At 29.7% G+C, this 21,224-nt stretch overlaps 1 protein-coding gene and 1 long non-coding RNA gene across 5 annotated transcripts in view; one reads left to right on the top strand and one right to left on the bottom strand.

Moving 5' to 3' along the window:
- The window catches only part of LOC121114758 (85/88 kDa calcium-independent phospholipase A2), a 103,989-nt gene extending 87,468 nt beyond the window's left edge, over window positions 1-16,521 (bottom strand). The window contains exons 1-5 of one of the 2 annotated variants that reach the window (XM_040708816.2): window positions 16,345-16,521; window positions 15,565-15,908; window positions 14,879-15,094; window positions 14,643-14,817; window positions 13,482-13,605 (exon numbers count right to left, since the gene is read on the bottom strand). In XM_040708816.2, coding sequence (XP_040564750.1) covers window positions 13,482-13,605; window positions 14,643-14,817; window positions 14,879-15,094; window positions 15,565-15,800 — 751 coding nt within the window. In that variant the 5' untranslated portion in view covers window positions 15,801-15,908; window positions 16,345-16,521. Of the gene's footprint in view, window positions 1-13,481; window positions 13,606-14,642; window positions 14,818-14,878; window positions 15,095-15,564; window positions 15,909-16,022; window positions 16,252-16,344 lie in introns of those variants that run through there. The other variant, XM_040708815.2, reaches the window with a different exon arrangement.
- A 360-nt stretch (window positions 16,522-16,881) lies between these two features.
- On the top strand, window positions 16,882-20,320 carry LOC139904964 (uncharacterized). Of its 3 annotated transcripts, none has more exons than XR_011779330.1 (3): window positions 16,882-17,522; window positions 19,299-19,438; window positions 19,500-20,320. It is a non-coding gene; the product is annotated as an uncharacterized lncRNA (long non-coding RNA). The 3 variants fall into 3 exon arrangements; XR_011779329.1 differs by lacking the exon at window positions 16,882-17,522 and adding an exon at window positions 18,857-19,245; XR_011779328.1 differs by lacking the exon at window positions 16,882-17,522 and having other exon boundaries at window positions 19,259-19,438.
- The last annotated feature ends 904 nt before the right edge of the window (window positions 20,321-21,224 follow it).

The raw sequence follows: 21,224 nt of genomic DNA on the forward strand, positions 1-21,224 counted from the left end.
AAACTTTTCAGACCACCCTCACTACAAGCGGGTGTAACCGGCGTTGCTCAGAGTTATTAGGGGCCGATGAATATGCTATAGGAGAGAATAACTTGCCTTTTATAATCTATAGAGACGTAAATAAAAACTGCATCCCGGTGCGTTTAAAATAATATTAGTTGGCAGCCTGTTTATTCTAGAGAAATTAAATTGACAGAGATTTAAATAAACACCCGTTAAAAAAAGAAATCAAAAGTGAATTTGGTCACCCTGACAAGTAAGTTGAAGTGTTGTACTAAATTAACTGCGAGAGGTTATGAGATGAAGAAAATAAATACAATCCGATGTCGATGCTCAATTCTACTGCGACTCCAACACGGACTTCAACTCATAACTCCTCAAAGTTGTTCTTGGTCTTTCACGTACACGCGATAACTTCATATTTAAACGTTCTCTCTTCAAGAATAAAAGTATAAGGATGACAGCTTTGGAAAGAACATAAAATTATTTTCTGGTAAGAATATTTCTTCAAATATCTTCTTTTTTTTAAAATCCTGTTTATTAAATATTCCCTTTTTCCTCTTCAAGTCATGCCTCAACTTACAACCAATAAGAAAAGGAGCACTTTAAAGTACATAATCCCTGTTATACTCCTGAGTAGTAAAAAATATTAACTGCCGGTATGTAAGACAAAAAAGAGGCGAAATGACATCATAAATAGAAATTATTTGACGAATTTTCCTTTCTTTATTCTTATACCCACCGGCAGTGCTAATGATTTAAACCCCTTGACTGAGGGAGTAATGCTAATATTGATTTTTATTTTTTAATACAAAATGGTGTCCTTTAGTGACACACGATCCTTGCTACATGGTTATGTTTTAGATCAAGATCAGACTCACAAATGAGTACTCTACAGACCAACAGACAAATTTTGCCGCTTTAATATAAATGAATGTTTGTCCAATTGGTATTTAAGCTGACAAGAAGAACAGTTTGTGTATACTCTTGTTCATTGTCCATGTATCAAAACTATAAGCCGAGCGATGAATCAAAGACCACATGATCAATGCAGTGGTACTTTTTTCTGGTAACTATACCTCCGTATTACTCTATAACTAACTATATGAATTCACTCTTTTAACTTAATTAACAATGTGAATTCTGAAAACAGAAGAAAAAGTTGCATACGTTATGAGGGGAAATTATAAAGTGACGTCATCGGTGGTATCACACAAAGAGACATCTTTTACGGGATTATAAGTAAGACAAGGAATCTACTTAAGTTAATAGCTACGTTTCGTCACTTTGTTTTAAAGCTTGAGTGTCTAATGGAATTTCCCATTTTTGGGCTAATATTTTTTTCCCAAGTAGAAAAACCTTTTCTCCTGAGTACAATCAAAAAAATGACTTTGAAGTCATCAAAGAAAATGTTCCTTCTTTTTCTTCGACAACTAATTTTGTGTTGTGTTATGTTATTATTATGCGAGCTATGGATGAAATCATTAACATTCTTAGATGCTTGAATTACATGGATACAAAATTATATATTTATTATGTTTAGCAGATATGTACCCTCTGGACATCTTTCAATCCACATGCAATGCCATTTAATCACATTAGTGTCACCAAATTCTATTAATAATAGTCATTAAAAAAATACAAAATCAAATAAATGTCTACAATTATAATTAGCATCAACTAACCTTGCAAAATATGCAACGTTTTTTAGGGAGTTGACAAGAAAATGGGTCATAGATAATAATATGTCCGTATTCAGGATTTTTTTCTAATAATATTATATGAGTTTCATCTAATTATATATAATCCACAAAAACACATCAAGAGTTTTTCTTTGTCTAAAAGTTAAACTGAGTTTCTTCTTAGCACAAATCCCTTCTTTAATCACGTACTTCCTCTATGTTGATTAGCAATAATATATTTGATTTAAAAAAAAGAAATTAAGTTAAGAAAACATCAACAACCAAAATTAAAGGGACATCTGTAGGATTTTTATACAGGGCATTATCCCACTCATATCGGAATATACACTTTTTTTTTTCTTCTTGAGCTGCCACTGTTTCTATGACTCTCAATCTTTTCTTCAAAAAGGGAAATGAAAAAGGCCAAAAATCAAAATTAGTGGAAAGTCAATTCTTGTCTACAATGCATTATTCTTTATTCTATAGTTAGAAATTGATAATAGCTTAACATTAGCTCATTCGAGTTCAACCAATCAATGTTCAGTACACTAATAAAGGGACGATTAATAGGAAATTGACAGCTGATAAATAAAACAACCGTAGTATAGACTTAACTTTTTGTGTCATATGGAATAAGGAACTCTGTGTTACTGTTTTAAACGTTGATTGGATGATCTATATATAATTAGCTCTTGTTAAATTGTACACAATTCCTTGTTATTTAATAAAGAATAGTTAGTCAAAGATTTAAAAAAGAAGGAGTTTTTTTAATGTGATGAAAAATGCGCTTTTTTAGTACATATTTTAGAAAAATGCCCTTTTTTAGTACATATTATTTTGATTATTAATTATAATAACCCTATTTATCATTTCCATCATGTAGTATTCAACGCAGATGTTGTTGTTTTTATTATTCTTAAAGCCAGTTGATGTAGCTTCATCAAGATTTATTGAAAATTTGTACATTTTATCTAGTAAAATATCATCATTGAACACCAAAATAGTGTTTCCTCAATAATGATGCAATTAATAACGTCTGGGAAATTGCTCTGTTAACGGATTCAAAACTAAATTGCATGCTGTGACCATATATTAGGATATATGCCCTTGAAACTTTAGTCGCGAGAGGAAAGCTGACACATGCTACTCGCTGCACTTTTATTCGAATCTGGGGTCTTACCCCAATGAAGCTAAAAACCCAAAAAGTATTTTTTCCTCATATGCTTTTAAAAGGCAATTTATGATAGATTTTGTTGAATTTAACAATTAAAGTCCTTCTTGATCAATAAGAATAACAACAAGGCCTTCAAACACGGTGCTTCATGTTGAAATTGAAGTTTCCATAGCTATGTTACGAGCAAAAATAGAAATAAAACGTGAGCGTACTGCAGCTCTGTAGGCCAATGGCCAAGACCCTTGTATACAAGGTGAAATAACTTTTGAAGCTAAGAGAAGGATTCAGTTGCAAGTCTGGATTATATTCCTCATAAATTATGTTTTAAACGATTGAGGGGAAAATACCTATATAAGTCCTTTAAAATGAAGTATGAATTGGCCAATATTCGTGGGCAGTTTAATTATATATTCTTTTTTGGTTTACAATGTTTAAGAGGATATGTTCGAGGTTCTAGAGAAGCAACGTACGTAACTAGATATTATTTCTCAAGGAAGAAAGGAAATGGAACGAAGATTCAAGCACAACGACATCACTGTATATGTATTTTTTTGTAAAATCATTTGAAAAATTTGCAGATATTGTATTCTATGTATGAGAAGACAAAATATACATTTAAACTTTTATGTATATGAATATTGTATATGTATAATATAGTCATAGCTGAGATATCGAAATGGCTAATAATTACTGCGCTTCCTCGTAAAGTTGATTTGATAATGTGAACAAGTATACATATTTCTAACATGATATTAAAAATTTGGTTAAAGTCTAGTATTTCCTATAACATGTACAATTTACATGTATTATAAAATAAGAAAATACCTAAATTTCCATTTTTTACAACACAATAACCTTCTTCTTTTTTTTTTAATAAATGTCTATTTTTTCCCAAATATAAGTAATCAACTTAAATTGGCACTCGGTAAACTATGCCTAAAATCAAATTGAGCTATGTACCTCAATTTGTTCTAAAGTTATGGTCGATTTTGCACTTTTACCGTTTTGTGATACAATGACCTTTTAAAATTCAATTGTCCCTTACTATGCCCATATTTCATTTTCGTAGCAAGTTTGATCATATCGATTCGTAACTTTTGACGTAATCCTCGTGACTAACAAACAAACAAACAGAGGCAAAAAGGTAACCTCGAGGTAACAAAAATTTCAAACTGATATCTCATTTCTTTAGATTTGAAAATAATCCATGAAAAGGTGTCACATATCCCCCACACCCTTCCGTAGCAACAGCCCTGGATCCAGTGTTTATAAAAATAATATATAACTCAATTAGGCCTAAATTACGGAAAATGATGCGTTATAGGGAGTGCTTTAATATTTAGGATGTTTTTCAATGATCGATAACACGAATTTGTGATTTAAGAATCTAACCCTGCAGAAATTTTGTAAGTTTGTTTCCTCTGCTAATAACACTTTGTTACAGAATTTTTGGCCGCCAGATAAACCTAAATGAAAATGGATAATTAAGGATCATATATGTAAGATAATATTTTTTGCATATCTTTTTACATTACTTTATTTTATAGCTTAAACTAAAGACTAGCCCTTAGGTAAATGTACTCCCGTAGGTCCTCAAGATCAACAAAAAGTTGGGCAAGGCGTACTACGTCTTCAAGCAGGATGGGGCACCCGCCCACTAAGCCAATGTTGTGCAAATCTGGATGGAAGATAACATGGAGTTTCGGCCCAAGAACTTCTGGCCTCCCCAGAGATCCGATCCGAATACTTTGCATTACTCTATCTGGTGGGAAGTCGAGTCCAAGACCTGCAAATCATGACATGTCAATGTCATCGACCTGAAGTCCTCCGTGGAGAAGGAGTGGACACTCATAATAAGGGAACACATTGCCAGAGTGTGCTCCACCTTCAGTGGCACTTGAAGGCCGTTATTGAGAGCAATTGAGCTCAAGTTCATAAATAATATCTGTGATTGTGTGCTTAATAAATGTATTTAAGTAATCTATCACGTCTGACTTAATTGAGACTCAGGAGGAACAAAAGTTTGCTCACTTTGATTAGTGGTACATCAATGTCGCACGACCTGTTATTACAAACTTAAAAAGATTTGTTGTAAAAAAAAGAAGATCGTTTTTGATTGATTTCTTCAGTTTAAATATTTATTTATTGATTGATTACTACTATGTAACAACATTTTCGAACGCTGGCTAAAAGCCACATATATTAATGTTATATAAGAAATGGAACGTGAAAACGGTCATTCAAATTTTCAATCACATTATGTTTGGTCTTTAAAGTCTTCTGTTTTTTTTTAAATCAAGTTTTTTGAGAAAAATTTCGATTTAGACCCATATTTTGAAAAGAAAAAACTATATAAATGAAAATTTAAGCTAATAAAAATTCCACATTTAAGATTACAATAAACAAAAGATAAATTAGTTATTAGGTTATGTTGAATACAATTCCTAGAGAATATATCTAATCATACAAAAATCAAGTAAAGTGAAGGATCATGGCTTGAAATGAAAGAAAGACAAATTGTTACTGTTGAGTACTTAAAGAGGTCGACGTTAGCAATGCCAATGCCGTTGCATATAGTAAAGGTCCAATTACTATGGAATGTATTCAATTGACTGAAGAGGATTACAAAATTACAGGAATACATAATGTCCTAATATTCCATGTTTATATTTTATTATTGCTAATTTTTTTTAGAGCCCAAGGAAGATCTTACAATTAATTAAATAAGACCTTATGAGACGTATACATTCTACAATCTCCTTGTATATGCTACAATAAGACCTGAGCTGATATATCAGATGGAAAATGGAAAACCGATATATCCACATCGTATCGTTATCGGGAAAAAAATCTTAGATATTTCAATATTTGTTCCAATATTTTAAATGATGCGTTCAGAAAAATGGAGGGAATGGAAAAAAAATGTTTTTTCAATTTTTGTAGCTCAATACACCGAGTCCTCATACTTAGATGAATGCATCTGTTATGACGTATGGCTAGGGACAGTATTTTTGTCAATAAAAAAACGCTGTTTAGAGATTATAAAACTGTTGTTTTTTTTAAATTCATTTGTAGAGTTTTGTGGTATTAATATACACCTCTGAAAGAAGAATTCTCGTCTATCTACAGTGTATATTGTATTTTAAAGACGAAAGAAGTGTCGAAGAATTTAAGGGAAATATAAATAAAAAGTCGCAGTAATTATGAAATAGGTTTTTTTTTAAATTAATCTTAATAATGCAAGGAGCTAAATAATACTTTTGGAGAGAGAAAAAGCAAAAGCAATGAAAAATGATTATGTTGATCCCTCTCGCCACTTAGGAATTGGTTTCCGTGGTCCTATTTTGATTTCTAAACAATATGAAACAGCCTGACAAGGGGTACACAGTTTTAAGAGTAGACAAGTGGTTGGTTTTTTTTTTGGTTTTTTAAATTAAATCACATTTATATTCTTATTATGCCATAGAATGTACATACTTTTCTATTTTCCACCTCTTCTTAGGGGTGTCCACATCATGATGGCTTGCCCGTTTTTCTTTGTCCTTCATCAAATGAACTTTTTTTTAGAAACTAAATCCTTTAAAAAAATCACTCAAGCCAAATCTTTTTTTTTATTTTTTTGAGGATAACTACAACACCTGCTTCTAGTCTAAGATATATATTTCTAATAGTTTCACATGATTGTTAAACGTACATAGTCAGATTTCAAAATCTTATGGCATAAGTAATATCTAAGTCCGGTTATTTAATACAATTGCGAATATTCAAATTGTATGTACATATATTTGAAGAGTGTTTTGCTGCAGATATATATATTTGTAACACTTTAAAAGCTGCTCCTATCTGTAACAAAGCACTCATTTTACACCATTCTTATCAAAATCTAGGCAACAGGGTGTGTTATTATTATTTTTACAATATTAGAATAATTTTGTTGTCAAATAGTTTATAGTTTGTTTGAATTTTTACAACAATACAAAAAAATACTCCTTATTGTAAAGGGATAGAATGTTGGGGGGTAGTTTTCGAATAGTCTTATAGCCATAAAAAAATACTGGAACACCTTGGACAGAATGTAACAAGAAGGCACTCATATCTTGTCAAAAGAGAATGATTTGTCACTCTAAAGAGGCGACAAATATATCCACGCGAATTTCGATAGGTTTCAAAAATTCAAAATGTGTTATGGTCATCTTTTACCTAACATCATCGTCAGTGATGGGATTTATGTAGAGAAACAATACAGTTTTGTTCTCCCGTCCTTTATAAAATTCCCATCCCTTACCAATATTTTATTATTATTTCCACCGTCTTGTTTCCTTAAGTAACCTTGCTCTTTTAAAAAAATCAAACTCAATATTTGAATTCAATGAGTATAATAAGTAAATTGTCCACATCAATTCAAGGAATAAAGGATTAGCATCCAAAATATCCAAGAAATACTCAAAAAAAACTAGCTGGGCTTAATAATTATTAATTATCATCATTACACGTAAAAATATACATTAAAGTTGTACACATATTTGTATTAAACTGTTTTTCCATGTACTTACCTTGTGTAGTTTCCTAGAAATTGAAGTCAAACAATGAATAGTAAATTTTAAGTAACAATAAAACTACTCATAAAAGAGATAATAATATATATCTAGAGATTTTATAATAGAAAATAAACCAAAAATGAATATGGCAGCCCTGACATTTTGAATAATTTTTGAGATTCTTATCTCAAAAAAAAATCTCTTGATTAGCTGTCATAACGTTTTATTAGATTAGCTGTAAGAAGCCGTGACTGACGGTAATGAAAAACCCCAAACACTCTTAAAATTGTTCGGTTTACAATGTTAATTTTTGGTTCTTTTTTTTAACACGGCAGTAAGTCATATTTTCTATACATATCCCTGTATCCAGGGGCAAATGCAGGGGATGGGTTCGACGGCTGTCGATTAATTAAGTTTTTTTTTTAAATAGAAAATATAATTTATTTTCTATCTGGGTGGAAGGGGATGAAATGGATGCATTTCAGTTTTCGGAACAAAACTCTTCACTTACAAAAATTATAAAATTTGACCTTAATTACTTAAATGTAGTCCATACTATATATACAATATCGAAACATATATGTTTTATGAAATTTATTTAATTGATTGTATGTTTTTATCCTTTAAATAATATTGATGGTAGAAGTCCATAATAAATAAAATAAATATATATGAATTTAAATTTTAAATGTAGTTGCTTCACTTGTACTGTTTTAAATGTAATACTCTCTCCTTTTTATAGTAGGAATTCTTTTTCTACCCCTAAAAAAAGATTATATAACAGGCAGTTGATATTAACAATGTTCTTAATTCAGTATTACCATTTGTCTCCCTCACACCTCCTCACGATTTTACACCAATACCATCTGAAGTTATAAAGTAAAGTTAGAGATGGGATTTGTCTCAGAGCGGGAGGAAAAAAGGAGTGAGACATATGGTATTACTGAATTAATACCATTGTTACTAAAAGCTGCCCTATTATTTATATTTTTTGGGTGGGAGAGAAATTGAATTATTACTATAAAGAGTAAAATAGACAAAAATGATAAAATAGAACTGATTTTAACAAAAAGAAATAAAGTCAAGTGACGTCATCAAGGATCGATCTTAATAAGTTATAGGACTGATAATCAGGACTGAGCTGGACGGGACTGCAGTCTTCAGTCCAAAATATGGACTGACACAACACTACATATACCTGTATAAAAAATAAGGCCTGTCAAATTCATAAAAAATAAGGCCTGTCAAATTCATAAATTACAGTTTTTATGAAATTATTTAATTACAATATCAAGCCAGTCACAGGCTCCTTTTTTAAGTAGTATACATTTGACTATTTGAATCCAATAAATGGGTATTGTTTCCATAAAATAATGACAAATGGCCTTTCCTACTTGGTCAGGTTTTTTAGCAACATTTTCATAACTTTATTGCTACTTATAATCCGCTATACTGAATATCTGTTGATGTACATACAAATCGCTGCTGATATCAATGAGAAGGGCATTTCAACCACAAGTTTCCTTCAGCTTCAATTTCGGACATGTTGTAAATACAAAAAATGTTTTGTTTTTAGATATCCATAAATTAAAAATCAGCGGATTATACATCCATATTATGTGACGCCTATATAATACAATAAAACATGTCCCAGATTACAGCAAAATACTTAATACCTTAAAGCAGTTTCGTGAGAAAGATTCTAGGTTTCTTAATAATAGTAAATATTCTTAATGGGAATGAAGTAATTAAACATTGTTTAGAAGGAAAATTAAAGCCAAGTATCCTTGGATGGAAAAAAATTCCACATTTTAAAGAGTAGGTACTCTTTATTATATGAAGTAATGAATTGAATTATACATCTGCCACTTTTTTCTACAGTGTTTTATTAGCAAAAATTGCACAACCCTGTTTGATCATTACTTACAATAATATCTCTATTAATGAGGCCGCACATATATTAAGAAATAGGATGAAATCAGGTCATGAGTTGTGTTGTGTCGATCCTTATTTAATATTGAAGACTGCAGTCCCGTCAAGTTCAGTCTCGGTCCGGACCAGTTCAGTCCAAAAACTAAAACTGATAACGTCACTCAACATTATGTTTTCTTTTATTAATTATTGGAAAAAATAAACAAGTACAAACTAGTCCTGAGTAACCAATTAGAAAGAAGAAAAATACATAATAATTGAGTTTTGAAACACATTCATTTAGGTAAGTATTTATATATAAATAATATTTTATTACCCTAGATATTGAAGCCCTACCATTAATTTCCATGGGGAAGATAATGGTTTTGGAAAAAAGAAAGCAGAGATATGTACGCTTTTCAGTATATACATTTGAATTTGGGGTATTTTTGAAAAAATTAAGTCAAGCTGCACTCTATTTTTTTTTTTTTTTTTTTTTTTTTTTTTGTAGATTAAGATCTTTAAACTAATAAGAACAATATTTGACACATAGCTTTAACATTAAGATGGTATAAGATGTTTGAAAATGGGACATTTTGACTCAAAATACCTATTTTTTCACCTTAATTATGCCAAAAATGTTGAAAATAGCGTTTATTTAATGATGGTGCGTAGATATATCCACGTTTTACTTTTTTAAGATGGAATATTAATTTCGGTGAATATAATTACATTTTTCCCCCTTTGTATATGTCTTTATACTATAAAAAAGAAATTGACAAGTTTTTTTGCTTTTGTTTTAATGTTTTCCTTCAGTTTTTAAGTCAGTTTCTAATAAATGTCAGAAGGAAAAAGTCTCCCATCAAAAGTATATGTATAATTTTTATATTTTTTTTTACAACTTAAAGGAAATAAATCTGTCATTTTAATTTTAATCATAATTAGGAGATACTAAGGTACAACAATGAAAGATTTTTTTTGCTTTGATTGTTTTCTTCTTACATTGATTTCCAAAGTAACTTTTCACGTACATATATCTACGCTCCAGCCGTTTGTACATAAAACAATTTGCAAAAATATAAATGTATGTTAAAAGTATATAAAATATTATAATTTTAGTTATTTTTAGCTGGTAGGCTTAGCACTGCTAATTAAATTTGAAAAAAAAAATATTGACGAAAGTATGATCCCATGTTTTGGAAAACATTATGCCAAGCAATATATACGAGGTGCCCATAGTATTTGTTTTCTGGGCAATGTGTTCGAGCGGTGGGTATCTTCATTCTTTTGATTTGTATCTGGGTAAGGAACCAGAAAGTGGTGAGAAGAATGTTTCAAAAATTCGATTGGAGGAAAAGTTGTTTTAAAATTGATTGAGAAATCAAAACTTCCACCAAATAAGAGACATAAAATCATTTTTGACAACTAATTTACCATCATTCATTTAATGGAATTACTATTATCTAAAGGATATTTAGCATCCAGCACATGTAGGAACAACCGTAGAGAAAAATTTCTTAAAGCAAGAAAATACCACATAAAAAAGAAAAGAAAGTTCATCAGACAACAATTTGCTTCTTTGTTGGAAAGAGTCCCATATTCCCACACATTTCGGAGATTTGTCTACAAAGAAATATCGAAGATGTGGCATATCGAGTAAGAATGTGCCTTAAAAAAATAGTAGTGACCAATATTTTCCTTTAAGGTGTCATCGACAGTCAATAAAGCTTATCAATTAATGATTAAAATAATTTAAGTGTGTGTCTCACTTAGTAAAAGAAAAAGGAAGAACGTATTTTAAATACGAATTAAAAAACGGAATTAGGAAGAGGATGAGCGAGTTAATCTTAGTATGGATCTTCAATCTTCATTACATTTATGGTTGAAGAAGGAACATGGCAAGTTAGCAATGCCAATGACAATAAATAAATCACAGTCGCTGTCGCTGTCTCCAATTTGTAAATAGAAAGACTTATACAGGATACCCGTAATATTAACATTGACTATTAGATGGATTAATTTTAATAGACTTGAATCCAAATTGTAATCCAAGGACTACTAGTGACAAGAACTTCAAACGTTTCTTATTTCTTGAAAGAGTAGATTCTAGAAATCAACTTCCTGGGTTGTCCAAACCATCTTTGAAAGAACCACTTTGAGTCAAGAATACTTTTAATTTAGTCATTACTTCATAAAAATTAAAATCACTTTCATAAAGTCTCAAATAATAATGAGTAATAAAATGAAAGGACTTTTGTCAGCAGGTGACTCAACTTCGCCTGAAGTCTTTCTCTAGCTAGTACTCTTTTGCCAGATAATCATAATTATTATTCAGGGAGGTTTAATAATTTTTCCGCGGGGTGGCGCTACTCATTGATGATGTGCTTAGAAACGAATATAAGTAAACAACGCTCTAGCCCTATTAAATGACTAATTGACTAAAATATTGAAGGAATCTAATTTTTCGCTAGTTGGAATTTTTCAGAATTAGAAAGCTTCTTAACTACTTCACAGGTAGCGTAAAATCAATTTATATATTCACAATATTACTACATCACCTACTTAAATCATTTTTCTTAAGTGAAATCAATAGTAAGTATTTCTTTAATTCAAATATTTAATAGAAATTTCTTCCATCTGTATACAAAAAAACTCTAGATTGTACTTTTGGTTGGTTAACAGAGCAAGGTTTCATCCTCCAAATCAGTCACAGGAATGAAAAATAAAATGAGTGAAGGTCACCTTTGAAAGAAAGATATCAGATGAACACCATTACTAATGGTGTCCATGAGCGCTAGGTATTTCAAGGATAAGTCTAATCGCCCCTAACTTTTTCAATAACTTTATCCATTAATTTTTGTCATTCAGATTTGACGGGAACATATGCGAACATAATTTAATCTTTCTTTTTTAATAACCCGGATTACCTGTTTTACATTCCAGAGAAATACAACTGTCTGGTATATTCACAAAAATTAAAAATTAAAATTTATTGAATTTTAAGAACGAGGCAGCTCTTAAAAATAATATACTAACCATTCATTGTATATTCAAGGGAGTAAGTCTTATAGTAAAGAAGGGAATGTTATGTTTAGTGATGAAAATCATGTGTATAATTCATCACATGGGCAAGTTAATAAAAATAAATCTAAAATCAACATGGTAAACCGGACAATTTGAAAAATGTATTGGAGGAGAGCAGCTTTGTTTCCAAGCCATTTCATTAGATCAGCTTCAATTAGTGTTTTACCGGTCCTTATTTATTCGGACCAGTCCAAACTTAGGACTGGTCCTATCGGTCCTTAGGACTGTCTATCATTTTTTCCTAAAAATATCTATGCCAAATAAGATTTATGAAATATGTATTGCACATATCTTGCACAAAAATATGACTTTTTTTCATTATAATACGAACATATTATAATATTGTTACTTAGTTAAATAATTTGATGGCATATATGTTCTTCAAAATGATACCCATATAACGGAATAATTAAAAAAAGGAATATTGCCCCCATTGGCGTCAAGAAGGATCAATTTTACATTCATTGGACTGTATGGGACCGGACTGGACCGTGGTACTAAATAAGGACCAACGTAATACTAGTTACAATCACCTGTGACAACAGAGGAGGGGGAGGAGAAAATACATTTGACCACTCAACGCTCCTACGGGATAAAAATGATATCACGTAGACTACTGCTTAGGACAAATATTGATCACGTGGTTTTCGTTTAACCACATGGTTTAAGTCACCTTGGTTGATTGCTTTGATCCTCGTTAATAAAATAACGTCGACCATTTACTATTTGAACTAATAAAAATCAAATATGGTACAATAACACTTACGAATATTATTTATATCATAGATGAGAGTTTCAGGATAATTGAATTGATTCGTGAAGTAAAATAATCAAACTTAATATAATAATTCATTGAATCTTTGATCATAGTATGGATTAAACGATTTAAAATCTAGAAAAGGATATAAAAAAATTTACGTGAAATGTATACCAAGATTGTCGACTTATTTCTTTATTTCTAATGAGGAATTATTAAAAGTAGGATTACATAACTAATAGCAAGTAATACATTTAATGTACAATGTAATGGAGGGGTAGGAGGATTATAATCTAAAAAATAATAACATTAATTGAAATCGGATACAATCTTACCTGCGCACAAAAGAGCTTTGACACACTCTGGTTTATCTTTAAGGCAAGCTATATGCAGAGGTGTATGGCCTTCACTGTTACAATTATTGAGGAGGTGTTTAGTATTTGAGTCTTCAACCAACGTCTATGTTTATAAAGAATAAAGAATGTATTATGTAAATTAAATTTGGAATACTAAATATATACGTTGTGTACAATTTGCGATACTTGCACAAGATACAATTTCTTAGTCTTAAAATGCAATATTTAATTGAAACATTGGTCATTTTAATTACCAACTATTAATTGATATTAATATTTAATTTTGATGTATTCAAATTATATGGTAATTATGCATTTATGAGTAATATAACTGTGGGCATTTGAACTTAATAATGTGTCACTTAATATTTATATTGTAATAACTTGTATTAAAATAGTCAAAAATTACACCATTAATATACTGATCATTCATTGCATTATCCTCGTCCCAAGTACTCTTAATCCTTCATTAAAATTATTCATCTCATTTTTTAGTAGCAACTTGTACAAAATATAAATACTAATAATATGTGTATTATCAATTTTCGACTAAAATAATAAATATGAGTTTTAAATATTGTAATGAGTAGGTAATAGGGCTTCACTTTTGTGATTCCGTTTTCACGGGATTTCTCAAGGGTTTACAACTACTATAAATCCCCGAGAAAAAAAAATATTTTTTGACAAATCTTACATTTAATTATTTCATAGTATTAGCTTCTTTTATGTAATTGATTGAATGAAAAGTTGAATACATATTGAAGAAAAAAAGAGAAAGTTTGAAACAATTTATATTAAAATGTATGGACAAAAAATGATGCCAAACAAAGCACCTGTAACAAGCCTAGAAATGAATATTTAATTATAATTTCACCTTCTAACGTAAAGAATATGAATTAATTAGGGATATTTTACTACTAGCTTAAAATTTATGTTTTCTTTGTAAAATATTTAACATATTACTTAAATTTTACAATATTTATCATCATATCCCATAATTTCCAGGGATCCCTAAATTCAAAAATTGATTTCCCGATATCTCTCTGATGTACAATTTCCCGGGAAATGAAAAAGATACATTTAAAAAGTAATTGAAACAATACAAAATCATAGGAAGGACATTTATTACTCGTTCAATACCTCGATTATTTCTTTCGAAGTCACAGCCGCAAAATGATAAATATTATTTTTATCAATGTCCACATTATCTTTAGTCACTTTTTTCCCAATTAAATAGTTGATAGCATAAATATTTTGCATCATGATAGCCAAGTGAAGAGGAGATTGTCCATGATAATTCAATCCATTTAAATCCCTAAACATAAATAAATTGACTTAAGGACTTATATTCAAAAACATAATAAACCTGATCTTACCTTATAACTACAGGTTTATTCATAACTTGTTTCAAGTCTAGTTTTATAACGATATGAGCTAGATTTTGAGATGGATCTTGCTTGATTGCCTGGCATATTGTGGTTAAAAATCCAGCTGTTGAGAGAGAAGCATCAATTCTCAAGAGATTAGATATGATGGGATCATAAATTCTAAAATATCGCTCAGCCTCACTCCAGTCTGGGGACCAGAAAACACTAAATAGAAAAAATATATTCATTGTCATTTAGATATAATAAGTAAGTCTACGTTTCTCAAATTTATTAAAAAGCTATTTTTGATGTATCTAATAAATATTTTCCACCCCTGTCCTTAATATCTAGGTAATAAAATGTAAGTAATATATGAATATGAGCAAAAATCACAAAGTGATTACTCTCTAGAATGAGTTGGGAAAACGACAAACATAATTAATGTGTAATTATGAAATTGCACTTTTGTAAAAATAAATTTAGAATGAGCTAATCATGAGTACATTGAATGAACATATATCAAACCCAGAAATACTACAATTCTTAGTTTAATTAAGGCAGGAAAAAAGAGTGGATTGTAAAATAAATACAATTTTAGAAGTCATGTGAAACTATAAATAATATAATAACTAAAAATAATGCAATCATATATAATATTAAAAAAAAAAAGAACCTCAGGGTTAATTAAGCATTACCAAAAACAAGAATTAGAAGTTTGGACAACAATATCATATCGAGAGTTATCTCCACTGGAACCTTTCCGATTCGTCAAGGGGCCATAGACCATGACTGACTCTCCTCGAAGCTTAATGGGAGAGGAAGAGTATGTAGAAGGACTAACTGTTCGGACTTGATGGGGATCCGAGTTCGTGGCCCATATTTGAATAGCAGACTTGCTTGCCTCTAAAAAACTGTTGAAGAGATTAGACATTTTGGAAGTTCTTCAAATCTTCTTAAATCTTTTATTTTTTCGACATGGATGAAGGGCTCAATATAATGATGATAAAAGCGTGTTCTTTGGAGGAATTTGACTTTGGAACTAGAATTTCAGATACAAGGACAAAATGAATGATAAAGAAATGAAGTTAACAAAGTATATTGATTAATAACTTTTCAGATTAATGTAGTATGCGAAGGGAATTTTAATACGTACTTCAATTTTTCATTTGATAGTGTCAAAATTAATTATGAATACATCCTTTGAATCATGAAAAATATAGTTAACATATAGTAGGAATGAAATTAGTTATCACTTTCAAAAATTAAGAAATAATTTCCATATCTAGATAATAGTTTTCGTTCAATAAAATACAAATTTAATATTTATACATGAGAATAGGGCTAAATATGACGTCATTACGTTATGAAATATTTTTCATTTTGATGAGTTGTTACTTAAACTTTAATACTATATTGCAGTGATACTATTGAATTCTATAGAAAATTAAAATTTGATAATTAATATAGATACTTACATAATAAGAAAGTATAGGAGATATATGAATAAAAATTAGAATATTTGGAAATTGAATCGGAATTTAATTTATTACTATTATTATTTACTTATTCGTCACTTCGAACTTATTGTTTGTTTTGATTTTCACTTGACTAAATACGATGAAGACCTGTTACGTCATTAATTTCCATAAAGCAGCTGAATCTTCGTATTTAAGAACTCAAAAAGGGTATTACAGAGGATTTGGATTTTTATATTAATTTATATCAAGGACCTTCATTTAGAATTCATATGATTTCATACCCAGTCATTAATAAGATTATCAATTTAATTTAGGTATATAATCATAGAAACTATTCTTTAATTGAATAATAATTATTAGTTGGCAACATTAAAAAGACAGAAGACTAGCTACCATATGTGTTGTTTTTTTCAATTTTTCCTTTCCCTTTTGACCAATGTTTTATAAACATTGTGATTCTAACATTAGAACATGTTCTTATTAATTATAAGTAAGGGTGATAATTTTGGTAAGAATGGAAAAGCGTGTGAGGAGAAAAGAAGAATTACTTATGGCATCATTGATTAAATAATATACATCTTCTTCTATCAATCATGAACGTTATCATTCCCGCCTTTATTATTCAATATTAATATAATATGAGATGGTGATAGTCTATAGAGAACTTAATAAAATCCCCAAAATGACGTCGCCTTCTGTCTGGATTTATGAAAATGGAGGCCCAGGAATTTGGAAAATACTTACCGGATGAGAAACAGATGGTTTGTCGGATTTGTCGATATAAATGTGCATTTAGTCCCCTGTCTAGAATTACACGCCACTCATTATCCTCATCTCATAACAACAGTATGGATATTCATCTATAAAATCAATTTGACGATGAATACATCAAGTCAGACTTTAACTTTGATCTCACAACGATGCTTATTACATGTAATATAACCTTATCCATTGCTAATCATCTACGTTCAAAAAATTTATGGAGAAATACAAGGGTAAACATATCCCTTCACGAGGAACCATCATTAAATTAATGGAGGATGTTGTTACTGATGTCATTTATAGAAATACATATAAAAATGTTTTGAGTCATCCACACCAAATGACGATCAAGTTATCAGTAAAAAGTATTTACGAATATCGAAATGGAACTCTGAATTTTGTACTATCTCACAGTAAGTATTCAATTTTTTTTTTTAATCTAACCATAAAATATGATTCTATTTTAGCTAATATCAACATATCAAGAATTATGAAACACAACTCAGTAAAGGGCAAAATTAACTGCTTAAATGGTCACAACAACGGGGGTAGTAGCTTTGGATGGTTTGCAACTAGTTTGTCTGAGACTACTTACTTCGCTTTAAGACTTGGGTATGATAATTAGGTTTTCCAATATTACATAGTCAATAAATATTACTTTTTATCACTAAAGGCTTAGCTATGGTTGATGGGCTCCAAGAAGTGGTGTTCAGAAAACTCATAAAAGGCAAAAACAACTGTTTAAATGGTCACAACAACGAGGGTAGTTACATTGGGTGTTGCATTATAATTAACAATTGTGTATATCCTTCATGATAACAGTATGTTGTTATATAAGCATACTTAAATAACGGGGAAAATCTTTTTGATGCTCTTAATAGGGAGTAATATCGCCGGACATTACTACATAATTAGCTTTTGCTCTAAATCTTTACGATTAATTTATTTCTAACATTTTTTTATTAATATATTTATTGTCTAATTTTATGATTTTGACATTTACTTTATTATTAATAATTAGTTAGATCTCATCGGTAGAGATATATCTATCCTGTGCACAATTGTATATAGCAACTTCCACATGAAGAAGAGGGGTGATTATCTTTTTGATTAAACTCCACGTCTCGCTTGTGTATTGCAACCTAAAGTTATGACATATTTAACTGAATTCCGATGTTAAAACAAGAAAAACATTTCTGGATCAATCTATTATTTCAATATTCTGTATTTATAATTTATTATTATTAATAGTTATATGATTTTAATTGTTTAATTTTGTATATTTAACTTAAATGTTTAATGGTTTATTTTTTAGTATGTAGATTATATTTAATTAAAGCCTTCTTTTTTAAACTTTGAGCTTCAAATATATTTCAAATACTCTACTTTGTCGTTTCATTAGCTATTATTCTGAGAATACGGTTCATAATGAATTACAATTTCATGGAGTGTGACGTTTTCAAATCTACTGTAACGGATAAAAAACGTCGAAGTCAATTATACGTAGTATATCTTCATTAAACATTTTGCTAATAAATACATTCGTTTATTAGCAAAATGTTTAATGAAGATATACTACTATGATTTTTGAGGGTAAAAATCATAATAAAGCAGGCAGATGATAATCACATCAGTATTTTAAACAATGATACCATATGTATTTTTTTCCCCCTCCTCCTCGCACGCGTCTTTCTCTACAATATGAAACAGATGGTTTGTCGGATTTGTCGATATAAGTGTGCCTTTAGTCCCCTGTCTAGAATTACACGCCACTCATTATCCTCATCTCATAACAAGAGTATGGATATTCATCTATAAAATCAATTTAACACGATGAATACATCAAGTCAGACTTTAACTCTGATCTCACAACGATGCTTATTGCATGTAATATAACCTTATCCATTGCTAATCATCTACGTTCAAAAAATTTATGGAGAAATACAAGGGTAAACCTATCCCTTCCCGAGAAACCATCATTAAATTAATGGAGGATGTTGGTACTGATGTCATTTATAGAAATACATATAAAAATGTTTTGAGTCGTCCACACCAAATGACGATCAAGTTATCAGTAAAAAGTATAAAATATTTACTAATTTCGAAATAAAACTCTGAATTTTGTACTATCTAACAGTAAGTATTCAATATTTTTTTTAATCTAACCCTAAAATATGATTCTATTTTAGCTAAACATATCAAGAATTATGATACACAACTCATTAAATAGTAAAAACAACTGCTTAAATGGTCACAACAACGGGGGTAGTAGCTTTGGATGGTTCGCAACTAGTTTGTCTGAGACTAGTTTCTTCAGTTAAAGACTTGGGTATGATCATTAAGTTTTCCAATATTACATAGTCAATAAATATTACTTTTTATCACTTAAGGCTTAGCTATGGTTGATAGGATTCAAGAAATGGTGTTCAGAAAACTCATAAAAGGCAAAAACAACTGCTTAAATGGTCACAACAACGGGGGTAGTTGCATTGGGTGTAGCATTATAATTACCAATTGTGTATATATGTTGTTATATAAGCATAAATAGCGGAGAAAAAAATCTTTTTTCATGCTCTTAATAAGGAATAATATCGCCGGACATAACTACATAATTAGCTTTTGCTCTAAATCTTTACGATGTCATGTTAGAAAACTACAATAAGTCAAGAATGGTTGCCTGAATTGTCTTATCAGTTAAATTTGACTGCCTGGATTAACTTTTCTTTTTTTAGATAAATATGAAATAAATGAATGTGGGATTCTAAAAGCTGTTCTTACTAAGATTGGAAGAAGATATGGATTGAAATCTAACATTATTTTATGATTTACTTTATTATTAATAATTATTAAAATCTCATCGGTAGAAATATATCTATCCTGTGTACAATTGTATATGCAACTTGCACATAAGGAAAAAAGGTGATGATCTTTTGATTAAACTCCACGTCTGGCTTGTATTTTGCAACCTCAAGTTATGACATATTGAACTGAATTCCGATGTTAGAACAAGAAGATATTATTTGGATCAATCTATTATTTCAATATTCTGTATTTATAATTTATTGTTATTATTAGTTATATGATTCTAATTGTTTAATTTTGTATATTTAACTTAAATGTATGATGGTTTATTTTTTAGTATGTAGATTATATTTAATTTAAGCCTTCTATTTTAAATTTGGAACTTCAAATATATTTCGAAATACTCTTATTTTGTCGTTTTATTAGTTATTTTTCTGAGAATATGGTTCACAATAAATTACTATTTCATGGAGTGTGACGTTTCCAAATCTACTGTAACGGATAAAAATCGTCTAAGACAATTATACGTAGTATATCTTTATTAAACATTTTGCTAATAAATACTTTCGTTACACCCTCAAAAATCATAATAAAGTAGGCAACTGATAAATACTGATGTGTTTATCAGCGATAATCACATCAGTATTTTAAACAATGATACCATGTGTCTTTCTCCCCCCTGTCTCCTCGCACGCGTTTTTCTCTACAATATTATCAACTATAATTATAAGTTATGAATGTTATAAGTTATAACTTATAACATTCATTGGTTGAGGCTGATACTGGAATAAAAAAAACAGTCGTTTAGATACGTATACGGTATACGTTAATTTAGTGTCGTACTTCAAAATATATAGGCTTTTAAATAAAAGATTAATGTAATGTAATATAAAGATATTGAATAATTTAATAAAAAGATTAATCCTAACGTTAACTAAAAATACATCCCTACATCAGGTTGAGAGACTGAGTCTTTGTTCCACTCCAGATATTAGTATGTAGAACTTGTCTTTTGTAAATCATGCATACATAGAAGACTAGAGATGACTGTAAACTCTAGTATTCTATTTATACAGTACCATCAATGGTAAGTGGTACTGATATTGCAGGGAACACTTAAATAAATATTGAACACGCTCTTTTTTTGTATTTTACAAGAGTGCAAATAAGAAATGAATAATTCATTTTTATATATTCATTCCAAATGATTATTCTAGTTTTTTGTGTACTTAGAGACTTCGTGGATAAAGTTATTTACGTATTTTTTTTTTCACCAATTTTTATATATTTACTTTTATTTGATAATTATAAAT

The sequence above is a fragment of the Lepeophtheirus salmonis genome, chromosome 3, assembly GCF_016086655.4.
Source record: "Lepeophtheirus salmonis chromosome 3, UVic_Lsal_1.4, whole genome shotgun sequence".
NCBI lineage: Eukaryota > Metazoa > Arthropoda > Copepoda > Siphonostomatoida > Caligidae > Lepeophtheirus > Lepeophtheirus salmonis.